This window comes from Chrysochloris asiatica, unplaced genomic scaffold (genome assembly GCF_000296735.1).
Source record: "Chrysochloris asiatica unplaced genomic scaffold, ChrAsi1.0 scaffold00012, whole genome shotgun sequence".
NCBI lineage: Eukaryota > Metazoa > Chordata > Mammalia > Afrosoricida > Chrysochloridae > Chrysochloris > Chrysochloris asiatica.
In genome coordinates, this window is record NW_006408530.1 from 32,106,634 (window position 1) to 32,120,223 (window position 13,590).

Consider the following 13,590-nt stretch of genomic DNA (forward strand, 5'->3'; position numbering starts at 1 on the left):
GACAGAAGATACATCTTCATGATGAACCTGACCTATACTCAGAACCTGACCTATACTCAGAGCGGTAGTTACTCTAAATACCAACAGAGAAGGAAAGAGTCTTCAAATCAAGTTTCAATGCTATCCACTCTGTACACAGGGTAGACAGCAATGGGCAACTTAAGACATTGGCTACCTAAAACGAGGGGGCAATAAAGGCATGAAGAGACTGGCTTACAAGGTTTCAAGAGGGAGCTTAGTTTAAGAGGGTGGGGGGGAAAGAAAGTCCCCACTGAAGAGCTATCATCTTGTCTAGATGGGTCTGGTGAAAGGATATGGGGATAAGATTCGTAATATTCAATAGTGAATAACTGTTATCATGACTAATCGCGACTGTCACACTTGTAAAGGTAGAAAAGTTTTGCAACAAAAAAAGGGGAGTGGTTAATCTTACAGTTCAGAAACGGAGGACCCTAGGACCATCAAGAGAGAAGCGCACAAGCAGTGTACGGAACCTTATCCAGAGAAGCAACAGCGCCAGAGATGGAGGCATGGAGAGGGGGCGCTGCTGAGGACTCTAGATTCATCAACTAAGAAGAGAAGGACTAAGAAGAGAGGGACTAAGAACTGGTGGCCAGGAGCAGACTTGCAGAATATGCCCTTTGGAGATGTAAATTATTATATATGTCTGAGTGGGGTTTTTTGTTTGTGTGTTTTTTAAAAAGCTAAAGTGGATACAGAAAAATACTTTTAACTGATGGTATATGGAGGGGATTATAATCAATGTAATGAAACAAGTTATATGAATGGTTGAATGTGAAACTGATCATGTGCCCTGTAAACTTTCACTCAATCCACAATAAAAACCTTAAATTAAAAAAAAAAAAAATTGTCTACCCAGCAAAGCTGTCAATCAAATACAATGGTGTAATAAAAATATTCCTGGATAAACCGATGTTAAGGGACTTCAAAACATCCTAAAGGGAGTTCTTTGGACTGAGAACCAACAAGAACAGACAACAACCAGAGACTGACAAACATAACAGCACAGTTGACAAATGGAATAGTCCAGAACAGAACAAAACTGTAAGAATAAATTTTGAGGATTAGCAAGTTCAGTCTATGATTAAAAACAATCACAATATGAAAGAAGGTGAAAACATAGGAACAGAGATCCAGGTGGTGAGGAGGTCAGATAGATTATAGGATAAAATAGACTGTTTTAAATGGAGGGAAAGTTAATAGAATATAAGGGAAACTAAAAAAAAAAATTAATACTTCACAACATACCAAGAAAATGGAAATCCAAGAAGAACATGGAAACAGGAAATATTAAAACTATGATGAAACGGAAAAGAAAGAATACAAAAACCATGAAGACATACAGAACAAAGAAACCAGCGCACACACAAAAACAAAATGACAGCAATTAATTCATAACTATCGATAATTACACTGACATGTCAATGTATTAAATGCATCAGTTAAGAGACAGAGGGTAGCAGAATGGATAAGAAACAAGATCCTTTAGTATGTTGTCTGCAAGACACACCTTACACACTAAGACAAAAAGACTAAAAGTTAAAGGATGCAAAAAAAATATACCAATACCAAGCTAACTGCATAAAAAATGCGCAAGAGTGATAATACTAATCTGATAAAATAAACTTTAAGGCAAAAACCAGCATTAATAGATAAAGAAGGACATTATCTCATGATTAAAGGGCCAACTGAAGATGACATTACCATAATAAGTATCTATGCTCTCAATGAAAGAGCTTAAAATTTATAAAGCAAACTTTCAATAAATTTGAAAAAAGAACTCAGCAAATCTACAATAATAGTGGGAGATTTTAATACACCACTTTCAAAAATAGAACAACCACAGAGAAACTCGACAAAGACTCTGAGGAACTAAGAAACACAATCAGCTAACTTGACATCATAGATGTGTACAGAGCAGTCAACCCATTAACAGCACAATACACATTCTTTTCCAAGAGCGCATGGAACATTCTCCAGAATAGACCATGTGTTAGGCTACAATGCAAGCATCAAAATACTACATATTTCATAAATGAAATACCACAAAGCATCTTCTTAGTCCACAATGCTACAAAATTAGAAATCAACAAGCGGAATACCAAGGAAATAAAGTCAAATTACACGGAAATGGAATTAACACCCTGCTTAAAAGCTACTGGGTAGTAGAAGAAATAAAGCGTGAGTTCACAAAGTTCCTAGAAACAAATGAGAATGAAAACAACATACCAAAATTATGGGACATGGCAAAAGCAGTGCTGAGAGGGCAATTTATAAAACAGTCTAGCAAAGTAAACCTACAGTCAATGGTGTGTGTGTGTGTTAAGTGCCAACGAGTCGGTTTCGATCCATAGTGACCCTGAACAGGGTTTCCGAGGCTGTAAACCTTTATGGGAGCAGATCGCCTCATCTTTCTCCCGCGGAGCAGCTGGTAGTTATGAACTGCGGACCTTGCGGTTCGCAGCCCGATTCGTAACCACTATGCTACCAAAGCTCCTTACAGTCAATAGAAGAAAGGAAATAATAAAGATTAGAGCAGAAATAAATGAGATAGAAAACAGAAAAAATCAACAGGATAAGAAACTGGTTCTTTGAAAAAATAAAATCGACAAGTCATTGGCAAACCTAACAAAAGAAGAGAGAGAAGACACAAATAATACGCATAAGAAACCACATAGGTGATGTCACAACAGAACCAAAAGAAATAAAAAGGATAACAACAGAAGATTATGAAGCGTTGTACTCCCATAATTTGAATACCTAGAGGAGATGGATACATTTTTAGAAAAGTACAACCTTCCTAAACTTACACAGAGTGAAGTAGAAAACTTGAAACAGACCTTTAACAAAGGAAGAAATTGAGTAGGTCATCAAAAAACTCCGAACCAAAAAAAGTCCAGATACAGATGGCTTCACGGGTAAGTTCTACCAAACATTCAGGAAGAGCTGTCACCAATTCTACTCAAATTATTCCAGAATATAGAAGAAGATGGAAAACCTCCTAATACTTTTTATGAAGCAAGTATAACCCTCATACCAAAACCAGGGAAGGACATCACTAAGAAAGAAAATTATAGATCAATATCCCTCATGAACATAGATGAAAAAATTCTCAACAAAATCCTAACCAACTGAATCCAACAGCACATCAAAATAAAAATAATACATCAAAGCTATAGCAAATGCCTTGCCATGTAATACAATGTAGCACAAATTAATGCCATTCCTGTGAAAGTTTAACACTAAAGAAATTTACAAAGTATGACAAATTCAAGCTGCTGAACAAACTAATCTGGAAGCATGTTCTCTCTCAATATTGTCCTTTGAAGTACCTTGGAAGAAGGAGCAGGGACTTACCCTAGTAAAGGTGCCATTGGCAGTAGTGCAAGAGTTTCATATGGAAAGACTGACCCCAATTATTTGCTTCATCTAGGAGAGGCCATCTGGTCACTCTTTAAAAAATATATTTGCAAGAGACATAGAAGGTGTACCTTTGCTATCACAAGTCTTGTCTGAAAGTAAATAACTAGGACTGATCAAGAGAAACACAGTCAACAGAAACACAGTCACAGAACATCTAATACTCCAGCCAATGAAACAGTGACAGCAGAGAGCAAAGCTCTGGGCCATTGGGAGTAAGAGATAAACGTAGCTCCTCCACAGGAAACTGCAGGCACCACACTGCTCTAGTGCAAGTGAGAAAATCTCTAGAAAAAGGAACTCTGATAAAATTCTTTAAAAGTTTTCAAACTTCTTAAACCCATTTGACAAACACTCAGAAATAAAGGTCAAATCCTACAGTAATTAAACCTATTTCTCTGTCTCTAGTCCATCCTAATTTCTAAATAATATATGTTGTTGTGAAGTGTCGTCAAGTCAGTTCTGACCCATAGCGACCCTGTATAGGATTTCCAAAGAGCAGCTGGTGAGCTTGAACCACTGACCTTGCAGTTCAAATGGCTTTTCAGTCTGGTGCATTAACCCACAGTGCCACACTAAGAGTATGACAAAAGAATCTTAAAATTCTATTAAAATTTCTCTAAAGCTTTTCTTCTGCAGACAATGCTGTGAGCCAAGTCGCAATACCTTTCTAAATCTTCTTTTTCCTCCTCTTGTTCACATTTCTCAGTTCCAAACTTGGCTTTCAGTGACCGAGCTCTAGCAATTGTAGCTTCCACATTAGAAATTTGAAGGATGATTTCCTAACAATGAAACAGGAGAGGCATAAGTTAGAACACAACAAAAAGCAAAGCATATAAAAAATGTATCTTTAAAATAATTGTTGCCAACTGGCAAGAACACCTGACAAGATTCTGACACTACATCAAACTTACTTCTAATTTCTTGTCTTCTGGATTAGGGAAGTGTAAAACTTTACTGGAATGAGATATGATCTGCTTTATAATCTTCTTAACAGAAGAAATGTTTTCCAGACTTTCTATTTTTAAAAAGATCACAACCATCATTACATAAAGTTAGAAAATATTTTCATTTAAAAAATGAACCAATGACTAATAAAGTAAGACATTTACCTTCTTCTTTTACCTTGAGAACAGCTGCATGAATTACACAAGGCAACAGGTGCCGAGCAAGGTCTGCAGGTTTCTGGACTGCCAGGTAGTGTAGCACCTGAAGGAAGCACAGTTACATAAAGGGTCAAAGCAGCTGTGGAAGACTGAAGCAGCCATAAATCTGAATCCTCCAGATCACTGCAATTACATCTCTCACAAGACAGCAGAAGAGGTCTCCTGTCTTCTTAGCATCTAAAAATATTGTTACTGAAAGCAGCAAAGAACTTCAATCACTGAAAATGAAGAATATTCTCATGTGTTATTTTTGTTTGTTCATGCAAATTAGGAAAATACAAGAAAATAAAAACCATCTGTAAATTACACCACCTAGTGATAGTAACTATTAACAGTGGTGCATTTTCATTCCAGGATTAAAAAAAACAACAACAAAATTTGAAATACACTTAGTGTATTAAAGTATACTAACATCAAGTATGTAAAATACTGTTTTATAACCTATTTTTCTCACTTAGTATTTCTAAACATTGCTAGTAGTCTTACTAATTTTTTTTCTTTGGTTTCTTTTAGTTGTTATTGTCTGTATTCTCCAAAATGAACATTTTATTTTTCTAAATATATATACAGAAATCCAAAAATTCTTCTGAAATCCTACTTCCCAAGGAATGATATACCTTTTTGTGTTTATCTTTTCAGGTTTCTATAATCACATAAACAAGGAAATACAGATGTATATATGATCTTTACAAAAATTCACTACACATACACTATACCGACTCGATGGCACATAACAACAACAACAAATACTATTTCATGATTTGTTTTTGTTCATTTAATGATTTATAGTAAGTAGTTTATTATTTTTTGCCTTTGGAAGGGTTTTGTTAGGTTTAAACTTCTTTTTTTAATTAGGAATTTTATATACCACTGTATTCATCAGTAACCTAGTTTAACATGTTAACACAGTATATATTGTTGTTTTTAGGTTTCAATAATAATCGGTCCCAATAATAATCCTTATGATTATCCTTATATAGGGTTTCCAAGGAACAGCTGGCGGGTTTGAACTGTCGACCTTGCGGTTAACAGTCCAGTGTTGATCCTACAGCACCACACTAATTTTGTCTACTGCTAGATTATAATGCTTCTCCACTGATGGGCTTTTTGCTTTTCCCCAACTTGTGGCTATTACACATAGTGTTCCTATTCACATTATTTGTGCGTGTTTCTAAGGAGTCTTGGCGACACAGTGGTTAAGCACTCAGCTGTTAACTGAAAGGGTGGCAGTTCAAATCCAGCAGTTGCTCCATGGGAGAAATAGGGGGCAGTCAGCTCATGTAAAAATTTACTCTATGGTACAGTTCCACTGTCTCCTATTAGGTTGCTTTGAGTTGGAATCAACTTGGCACTGTAGGGTAAGTCCTGGACTGTTAACCGCAAGTTAGGTGGTTTAAACCCACCAGTCACTTCTCAGAAACCCTATGAATCAGAACCTACTCAATAACAGTAACAACAGATGGCAGTTTTTGTGTTTTTGGCTGTTTTGTTTTTTTTTTTCAAGGGCGAGGAAGAGGCTTGGTGTATGTTTCCTGGTACCCTTGTAGAAAATTTTCTCTAGGATACATATCTAAAATGAAATTAGGATATATATGAGGTTGTTGTGATTAAGTGCTGTTGAGTAGGTTCTGACTCATTAGTGACCCATGAAGAGCAGCTGGTGGGTTTGAACAGCCGACCTTGTTGTTCACAGTCCAGTGCTTATCCTATAGTGCCACACCAGGAGTCTATATACAGGTGATGCCAAGTTAATTTACAAATCGTTTGAAAAGACTTAACTATTCTAAATGTTGTCTTCCTTTGAATTTTTCGCTTAGCAAGAATTTGAAATTTACAGAAAAACAAATTCACAATTGTCATACAAAATAGTTGTACAGCTGTTGCCCAGATTCACTCACTTGTGTACCCATATACACAGAAAATTCCGAGTGTAAGGTGCATATATCATGCCCACCCATGAGGTCTTATTATCCCCAAATACGTGTTTCAGTATGTACTGTCTAAAAGAATACATTCATACAACAACTTAAACTAAAATTCACATTGACAGAATACATTTTATCGGACCTGCCATCCTTATTACAATTTTGTACACTGATTCAATACTGTCCTTTTCCATTCACTATATAGTCCATAGGATCTAGTCAAGGATCATCTGTATTTCCTTTAAATATTATACATCTAAAATCTAAATTTACCTGAAATAGTTTCTAAATCTTATAGTCCATACTCTATTCAGATTGTCTTAGTTTTTGTTTTTTTCAGTTTTAAACTGAGATATAAGATATACAAACTCACCATTTTAAAGTGTATTTCAGTGGTTTGGGCATATTTACCATCACTAACTACTATTTAGTTTCAGAACATTTTCATTACTTCAAAAAAGCAGCTCTGTGGCTCCTCCACAATTAAGTTTGTATGTTTATTTTTGCGGATGTATTTTAGTATCAACTTGTCTGGCTCCATAATAATGCTTGTTGCATTCTCAAGACTGTACTAGATCTGTAAGTCCATTCAGAGTAAGATGAGCACAGCTACTGATGATGATGAGACATCCTAACCAAGAAAAATGGAGTCTCAGGGTGGAGACGAATGCTTCTGATAACTGTTTATTAACTTTATATTCTGCTACCTTGCTGAATTCTTTAGTTTGAATTCTATCATTGATCCTTTAGGTTTTTCCACGTATACTGTCATATCATCTGCAAACAAAGTTTTGTCTTTTCAATTCCTATCCCTCTGCATTCTCTTGTTTAATTACATTGGCAAATACCTCCAGAACAATGCTAAAAGGCAGTGGAGATGGTTGGCATCCTTGCCTCGTTCCTGACGTGAATGGAAAAAAATCTAAGTAAGATGCCGGCATTAGGACTGAAGTTTGTATATACACTTTATGTTACAGAAGTATCCATTCATTCTGATTTTCTCAAGAATTTTTTTTTAACTAGCAATGGCTTACATTTTATCAAAGACCTTTTCAGTATATATGGAGCTAATTATAATTAGATTTAACTAGTAAATCATATAAATAGTATTCCATTTGGTCATGGTATCCTCATTTCTTTTTTTTTTGAGCAGAAAACACCAGAAAGATGTTTACTTGTGTTTTATTGAATATGTAAAAGTATTTGGCTGTGTGGATCCTAACTTAAACTGTATGCTGATTACTGCTTCAAGTCCTCTTAATTTCCAGCAAGCAAGGTTGTTTCATCTGCCTGTCTCAGGTTGTTAATGAGCCTTCTTCTGATCCTGATGCTGTATTCTTCTTTATGTAGTCCAACTACTCAGGTTATTTGCTCAGCATACAGATTAAGTAAATATGGTGAAAGAATACAAACTTGATGCGCACCCTTACTGATTTTAAACCACTCAGTACACCTTTGTCGTTTTCAAATGACTGCCTCTTGATCTATGTATCTTTTTTTTATTCTTTTTAAATTAAATGTTTTTATTTTGCATTGAGTGAAAGTTTACAGGGCACATCATCAGCTTCACATTCAACCATTCATATAGCTTGTTCCATTACATTGATTATTGTCCCCTCCATATATCATCACTTTACAGTGTTTCTCTCTATCCTCTTTTTTTTTTTTTTTGGTGGGGGGGGGACTTGCCTTTTTGGAATTTACAGTCTCGGCTTTTAGGGAAGGTTTTTACATTTGTCTGTGGATATCCAGGGCTCATGTATGAGATTACTAACAAGCATTACTGAATAATCAGATGAGGGACAGTTTGCTATGTCTACTAGGTGGCTAGAGTCTAATCCTCAGAGCCTACGGTTTGGACGGTCAACAACGCTTGGGCCCACAGGGGCTTGGCCTCCTGACCGGGTCTGCACTGTCTGCATCTGAATCCTCCTTATTTATTGATTGTTTAAGGGACGCTGCCTGTCTTAGGTGGTCAGTGCGAATTCCTCAGTCTTACCAGTCATTGAGACTCATTGCAGCATGGCAATGCCTCTGTCTTAAGTAACCGAGGTTCCACGTGATCCTTACCCGTCTCTGGCCACACATCCAGCATAAACAGCCGCCATCCAAGGAAGATGGGGAGGGAGGAGATCAGCTGGGGACCCCATGCGCCCGATGTTGCCGGCCCACCACCTACTCTAAGGTGACCAAGCAGGATCACTATGCTGAGGTTCAATCAAGTTCTTAGGGGATCTGGTATACTCATTTCTTAAAGTGGTTCACTACTTGTCTGTAATTTTTTTGGAACAGTTGTGGGATGACATTAAAAAAAAAAAAAAAATCCTACATGAAGGAAGCAAAAGGTCATTAAGAAGAAATGAAAGAAAAAAGACCAAAATGGATGTCACAAGACACTCTGAAACTTGTTACTGAAGATAAGCTAAAGTGACAGGATGAAAATGATGAAGTAAGAGCTGAACAGAAAATTTCAAATGGCAGCTTGAGAGGCAAAGTATTAATAATGAAATGTGCAAAAACCTATAGTTAGAAACCCAAAAGGGAAGAACAACCTCAGCATTTCTCAAGCACAAAGAATTCAAACAGTTCAAACCTTGACTTGCAATATTGAAAGATTAAACCGACAAAAGACTGAATGATGCAGAAAGCATCAAAAGAAGACAAAGGAATTCACACAGTACTATACCAAAAAGATAGATATTCAAGCATGATCAAGAACAAATGGTATTGAAGGAAGAAATCCAAACTACACCGAAGGCACTGGTGAAAAACAAGGATCCAGGAACTGATGGTACACAAATTGAAAAGTTTCAATAAACTGATGCAACACTGGAGGTACTTGTTTATACCAAGTAATCTGGAAGACAGCTAGCTACCTGGCCAACGGATTAGAAAAGACACATGCCCATTCCAAAGAAACGAATGCAGAAATCATTAAACAATATCATTAATATTATATGCAAATAAATTTTGCTGAAAATTTTTTAAATAGTTTAAGTGGTACATTGACAGGGAGCTACCAGAAATTGAAGCTGGATTCAGAAGAGGATGTGGAATGAGGAATATTACAGCTGACATCTGATGGATCTTGACTGAAATCAGAGAACATCAGGAAGATGTTTTATCTGTTTTATGACTATACAAAAGCATTCAACTATGCAGATCTTAACAAACTATGGATAACACTTTGAACAATGAGAATTTCAGAACTCTTAATTATGCTCATGTAACTTACACATAGACCATGATGCAGTTGTTCAAACAGAAAAGGGGTTATTACATGGTTTAAAATCAGGGATGGTGTACATTAGGGTTGTGTCCTTTCAGCATACTTATTCAATCTGTATGCTAAGCAAGTAATCCAAGAATCTGGATTATATGAAGAAGAAAAGTGTCATCAGGATTGGAGGAAGACTCATAAACAACTTGTGATATTCAGCTGATACAACCTTTCCTGCTAAAAAGAAAGAGGACTGAAACACTCCCTCACGAAGATCAAAAACTACAGCACTCAGTAGAGATTACATCTCAATATAAAGAAAACAAAAATCCTTATAACTGGACCAATAAGGAACATCATGATAGAGAAAATATAATTAAAAGACATACTGCATTGCACAAATCTATTTCAAAAGACCACTTTAAAGTGCTAAAAAGCAAAAATTTACCTTGAAGATTAAGATGATCTTGATCCAAACCATGGCATTTTCAATTGCTTCATATGCATGAGAAAGCTGAACAGTGAGTGAATAAGGAAGAATGAAGAAGAATTGATGTCTCTAAATCAGTGTTGGCAAAGAATATTGAAATTATTATAGACTGTCAGAAGGATGAACACTCCTTAGAAGTTCCTCTTGTGTACTTTGGACATGTCATCAGGAGGTACCAGTACTTGGAGAAGGATATCATGCTTGGTGAAGTAGAGGTTGAGCGAAAAAGAAGAGGCCCACAACAAGACAGACTTACAACAAGATGGATTGATACAGTGGCTGCCAACTATGGCTCAATCATACCAACGATTGCAAGGTACTGGAGTGGACAGTGTTTGGTTCTGTTGTATACAGGCTTATTATTAGTCAGAATCAATCTGACGGTACCTATCAGAATAGGTTTTTATATATGTAGTGTTTTCATTACTTTTATTTTTCAGAAATTCTATCATTTCTCTTTGTATTTTCTGTTTCATTCACGAGTTAACAAATGCTTTTTAAATTTTGGAGACTTCTTTTTGGTTTGTTTCAATTTTAAATTTATAGTTTATTGCATAGACATTAGAGTACCGGGTGAAATCTTCCTATTATGAAACCTACTTAAGCTTTTGTGCCACAATATATCAATATTTGTGTTCCATGTACATTTAAAAAAAAGGTACATTCTTCATTATCTGAAGGTAGTGTTTGATGCAAAGCTAAAAGATTCATCTTACTAATTTTGTTTACTTTTTTATACTTCACTGGTTTGTACTGAGAGTAATGTATTATATATCTTGTTATCAGTAAATTTCCATCTGTTTGTCCTTGTATCTGCAGTGATATACTTTATGTAGGTGGTTAATGTGTTCCCTTGTATACAGACATTCATCACTATTATGATTATATCCCCATTGTGAAATTCAACTTTTAGAGAATAAACCACTCTCTCCTTTCTCATTTAATGCCTTTTGGTTTTGATTCCAATTTGGTATCAAAAGTACAAGCCCTACTTTCTTACACTTTCCATTTGTCTGGTAAATTTGTGTCCAGACACAAATTTAGATCTCTTATTTACAGCAGAGAGTTGGGGCTTATATAACTATTTTATATTTTAATTTTTCTGTGTGTTATTTTGTTTTTATTATGTTTGTGCCTCTAATTGGTGTTTGCTATTTTATTTTAGTAGATGTCTATGCATTAATACCTTTTATGGCACCCTAATTACCTATATCTTTAACTGTTTTATTATGTAGTCTGAAATTTTTAAGTAGTATAAGGAGGAGATAAAAAGCCTTAATTCTATCTAGGGTGACTGTGTGTTTCATCTACATCTTCTGTATTCCCTTGGCTCTTTTTCTTAATCCTTAATGCTAAAGGTACAGGTCTGGTATTCATGGGTTTATTTGTTCTACTTACTGACTTTATATAGGTTAACATGTAGTTGGGAGAAGGGGGCATATGCATAGGGTAACTTGGTATCAGGTTTTCATTATTGGCCACACCACAACATTTTTTAAAAATACTTGCAGAGCAGTTCATTGAATCACTTGTTGAACAAAGCCCCTATTTTCAGAATTGATTGTTTCTAGTTTTTCATTACAGAACTTTGTAAAACATTCTTATACATTTCTTGTTGTTAAGTGCCGTTGAGTCAGTTTTGACTCATAGTGACCCTGTATAAGGTGTTTCAAAGAGTAGCTGGTGGGCTTGAACTGCCGACACTGTAGTTTACAATCCAACGCTGATCCTACAAAGTGCCACCAGGAGTGTACAAAGAACTCTGCATATTTGTCATGATTTCCTTAATAAAATTTTGGTAGTAAAATTGGTAGCTTAAAGACAACTCCATTTGTAAGGCTTTTGACTTAAACTTTGAAACTGCCCATGGGTTAGTAAATACGCATGTCTTATTCTTTGGTCTATTTATAACTACTTTTAAAGTATCAAATATTAATGGATTTCAATGCAGTGCTTCTCAAGTGTGTCCAAAGCTCTCATGTCTGTGACAGTGAGTTTATTAAATGCTAAAATGATAATTAGCATTCTAGTATTAAGAGAAAGGAGCTCTGGTAGCATAGTGGTTATGAGTCCAGCTGCTAATCTCAAGGTCAGCATTTCTAAACTACCAGTCATTCCATTGGAGAAAGATGAGCCTTTCTGCTCCTGTAAAGATTTACAGCCTGAGAAACTCTATGCCGGGTCGCTATGAGGTAGAACTGACTTTATGGAACGTAAGCACCACCACCACTAGTATTAGATATCCAAACCCAATTACCTTTTCTGCTTCCCGTGTATCATCAAAGAGTCTCCTCTGTCTTCTAGCAGGAATTGGCTTAGCTGTTTCCCAGGCTTCAACCCACATATTACTTGGAATCTTCATTCGTGCACTCAGTTCTCCTTTCAAAACCACATTGCCCTTTTCATCAATCACCTCTTCTTCAATATAATCTCGAGGTGAATACCACCTCACAAAATCTTCAAGTGAACAACCTGGGTTAGCTGCCTATAATAAGGAAAAAAAAAAAAATTAGAAGAACTGAATTAAAAAAATCATTGATTACTGATAAACATGCAAAATCACACTTTCACAAGTATGATTTCACAAGTAACTAGTCTACAATCTAATCTATAAAATACAAGGGTAGGTAAAAAAGAATTGCTTCTAAGGTTCCAGTTCATATATGCATCTGATCATTCCAAATTAAATATATTTAAACATATGTCTGTAATCCGTGCATGGCTTTAGACAAGTTCTCTCAAGACATATGTCTTATAAGGGATGGGGAGGTGGATACAAGGGAAAACGGAGCCACGAGGAGTAAGTAGATGACTGTTGTTCCATGGAGGTGATTGCAAATTATTGGATGAAGCAAAGAGTATTATTTGTTGAATGTAAAACTGATGATCTTGTCTGTAAAACGTACTCAGTTCACAACGAAAAGTAAAAAATAAGACTTTATGTATGTATATGAGTTTGAAAGAAGATGTTTGTACATGGGTACTTATTTTTATCAAAACACACCTATGAATATGGTGGTGCACACAGCAGACAAAATGATTTTTAAAAAATCTCGTAGATATTATCAAGCAACAAGCCTGAGGGCTCAAGACCACAGTCTTAGGGGACACCATGCATAACATAGTCCACAAAGATAGTGGTCTACATCCTACTTTATTGAGTAGGATCTGGGATCTTACAAGCTCATGAGCGGTCATCTCAGCTGCAGCTATTCACCTCTCCATGTGTAGAAGAAATAAGTCATGAAAACTGAAGATGCTCAGAATCAACCAGTCCAATAGACCCATGGAACAAGCAAACATCAGTCACCACAACACTGAGACCAGATAAATGGTGTCCAGCTATCA

General features: G+C 36.0%; 1 protein-coding gene across 2 annotated transcripts in view; it reads right to left on the reverse strand.

The window, feature by feature from the left end:
* Positions 1-13,590, reverse strand: part of RAB3GAP1 (RAB3 GTPase activating protein subunit 1 (catalytic)) — a 132,497-nt gene that overhangs the window by 22,281 nt on the left and 96,626 nt on the right. For both annotated transcript variants that reach the window (XM_006834583.1, XM_006834582.1), the window contains exons 19-22: positions 12,500-12,727; positions 4,554-4,650; positions 4,356-4,459; positions 4,108-4,223 (exon numbers count right to left, since the gene is read on the reverse strand). In XM_006834583.1, coding sequence (XP_006834646.1) covers positions 4,108-4,223; positions 4,356-4,459; positions 4,554-4,650; positions 12,500-12,727 — 545 coding nt within the window. The remainder of the gene's footprint in view (positions 1-4,107; positions 4,224-4,355; positions 4,460-4,553; positions 4,651-12,499; positions 12,728-13,590) is intronic.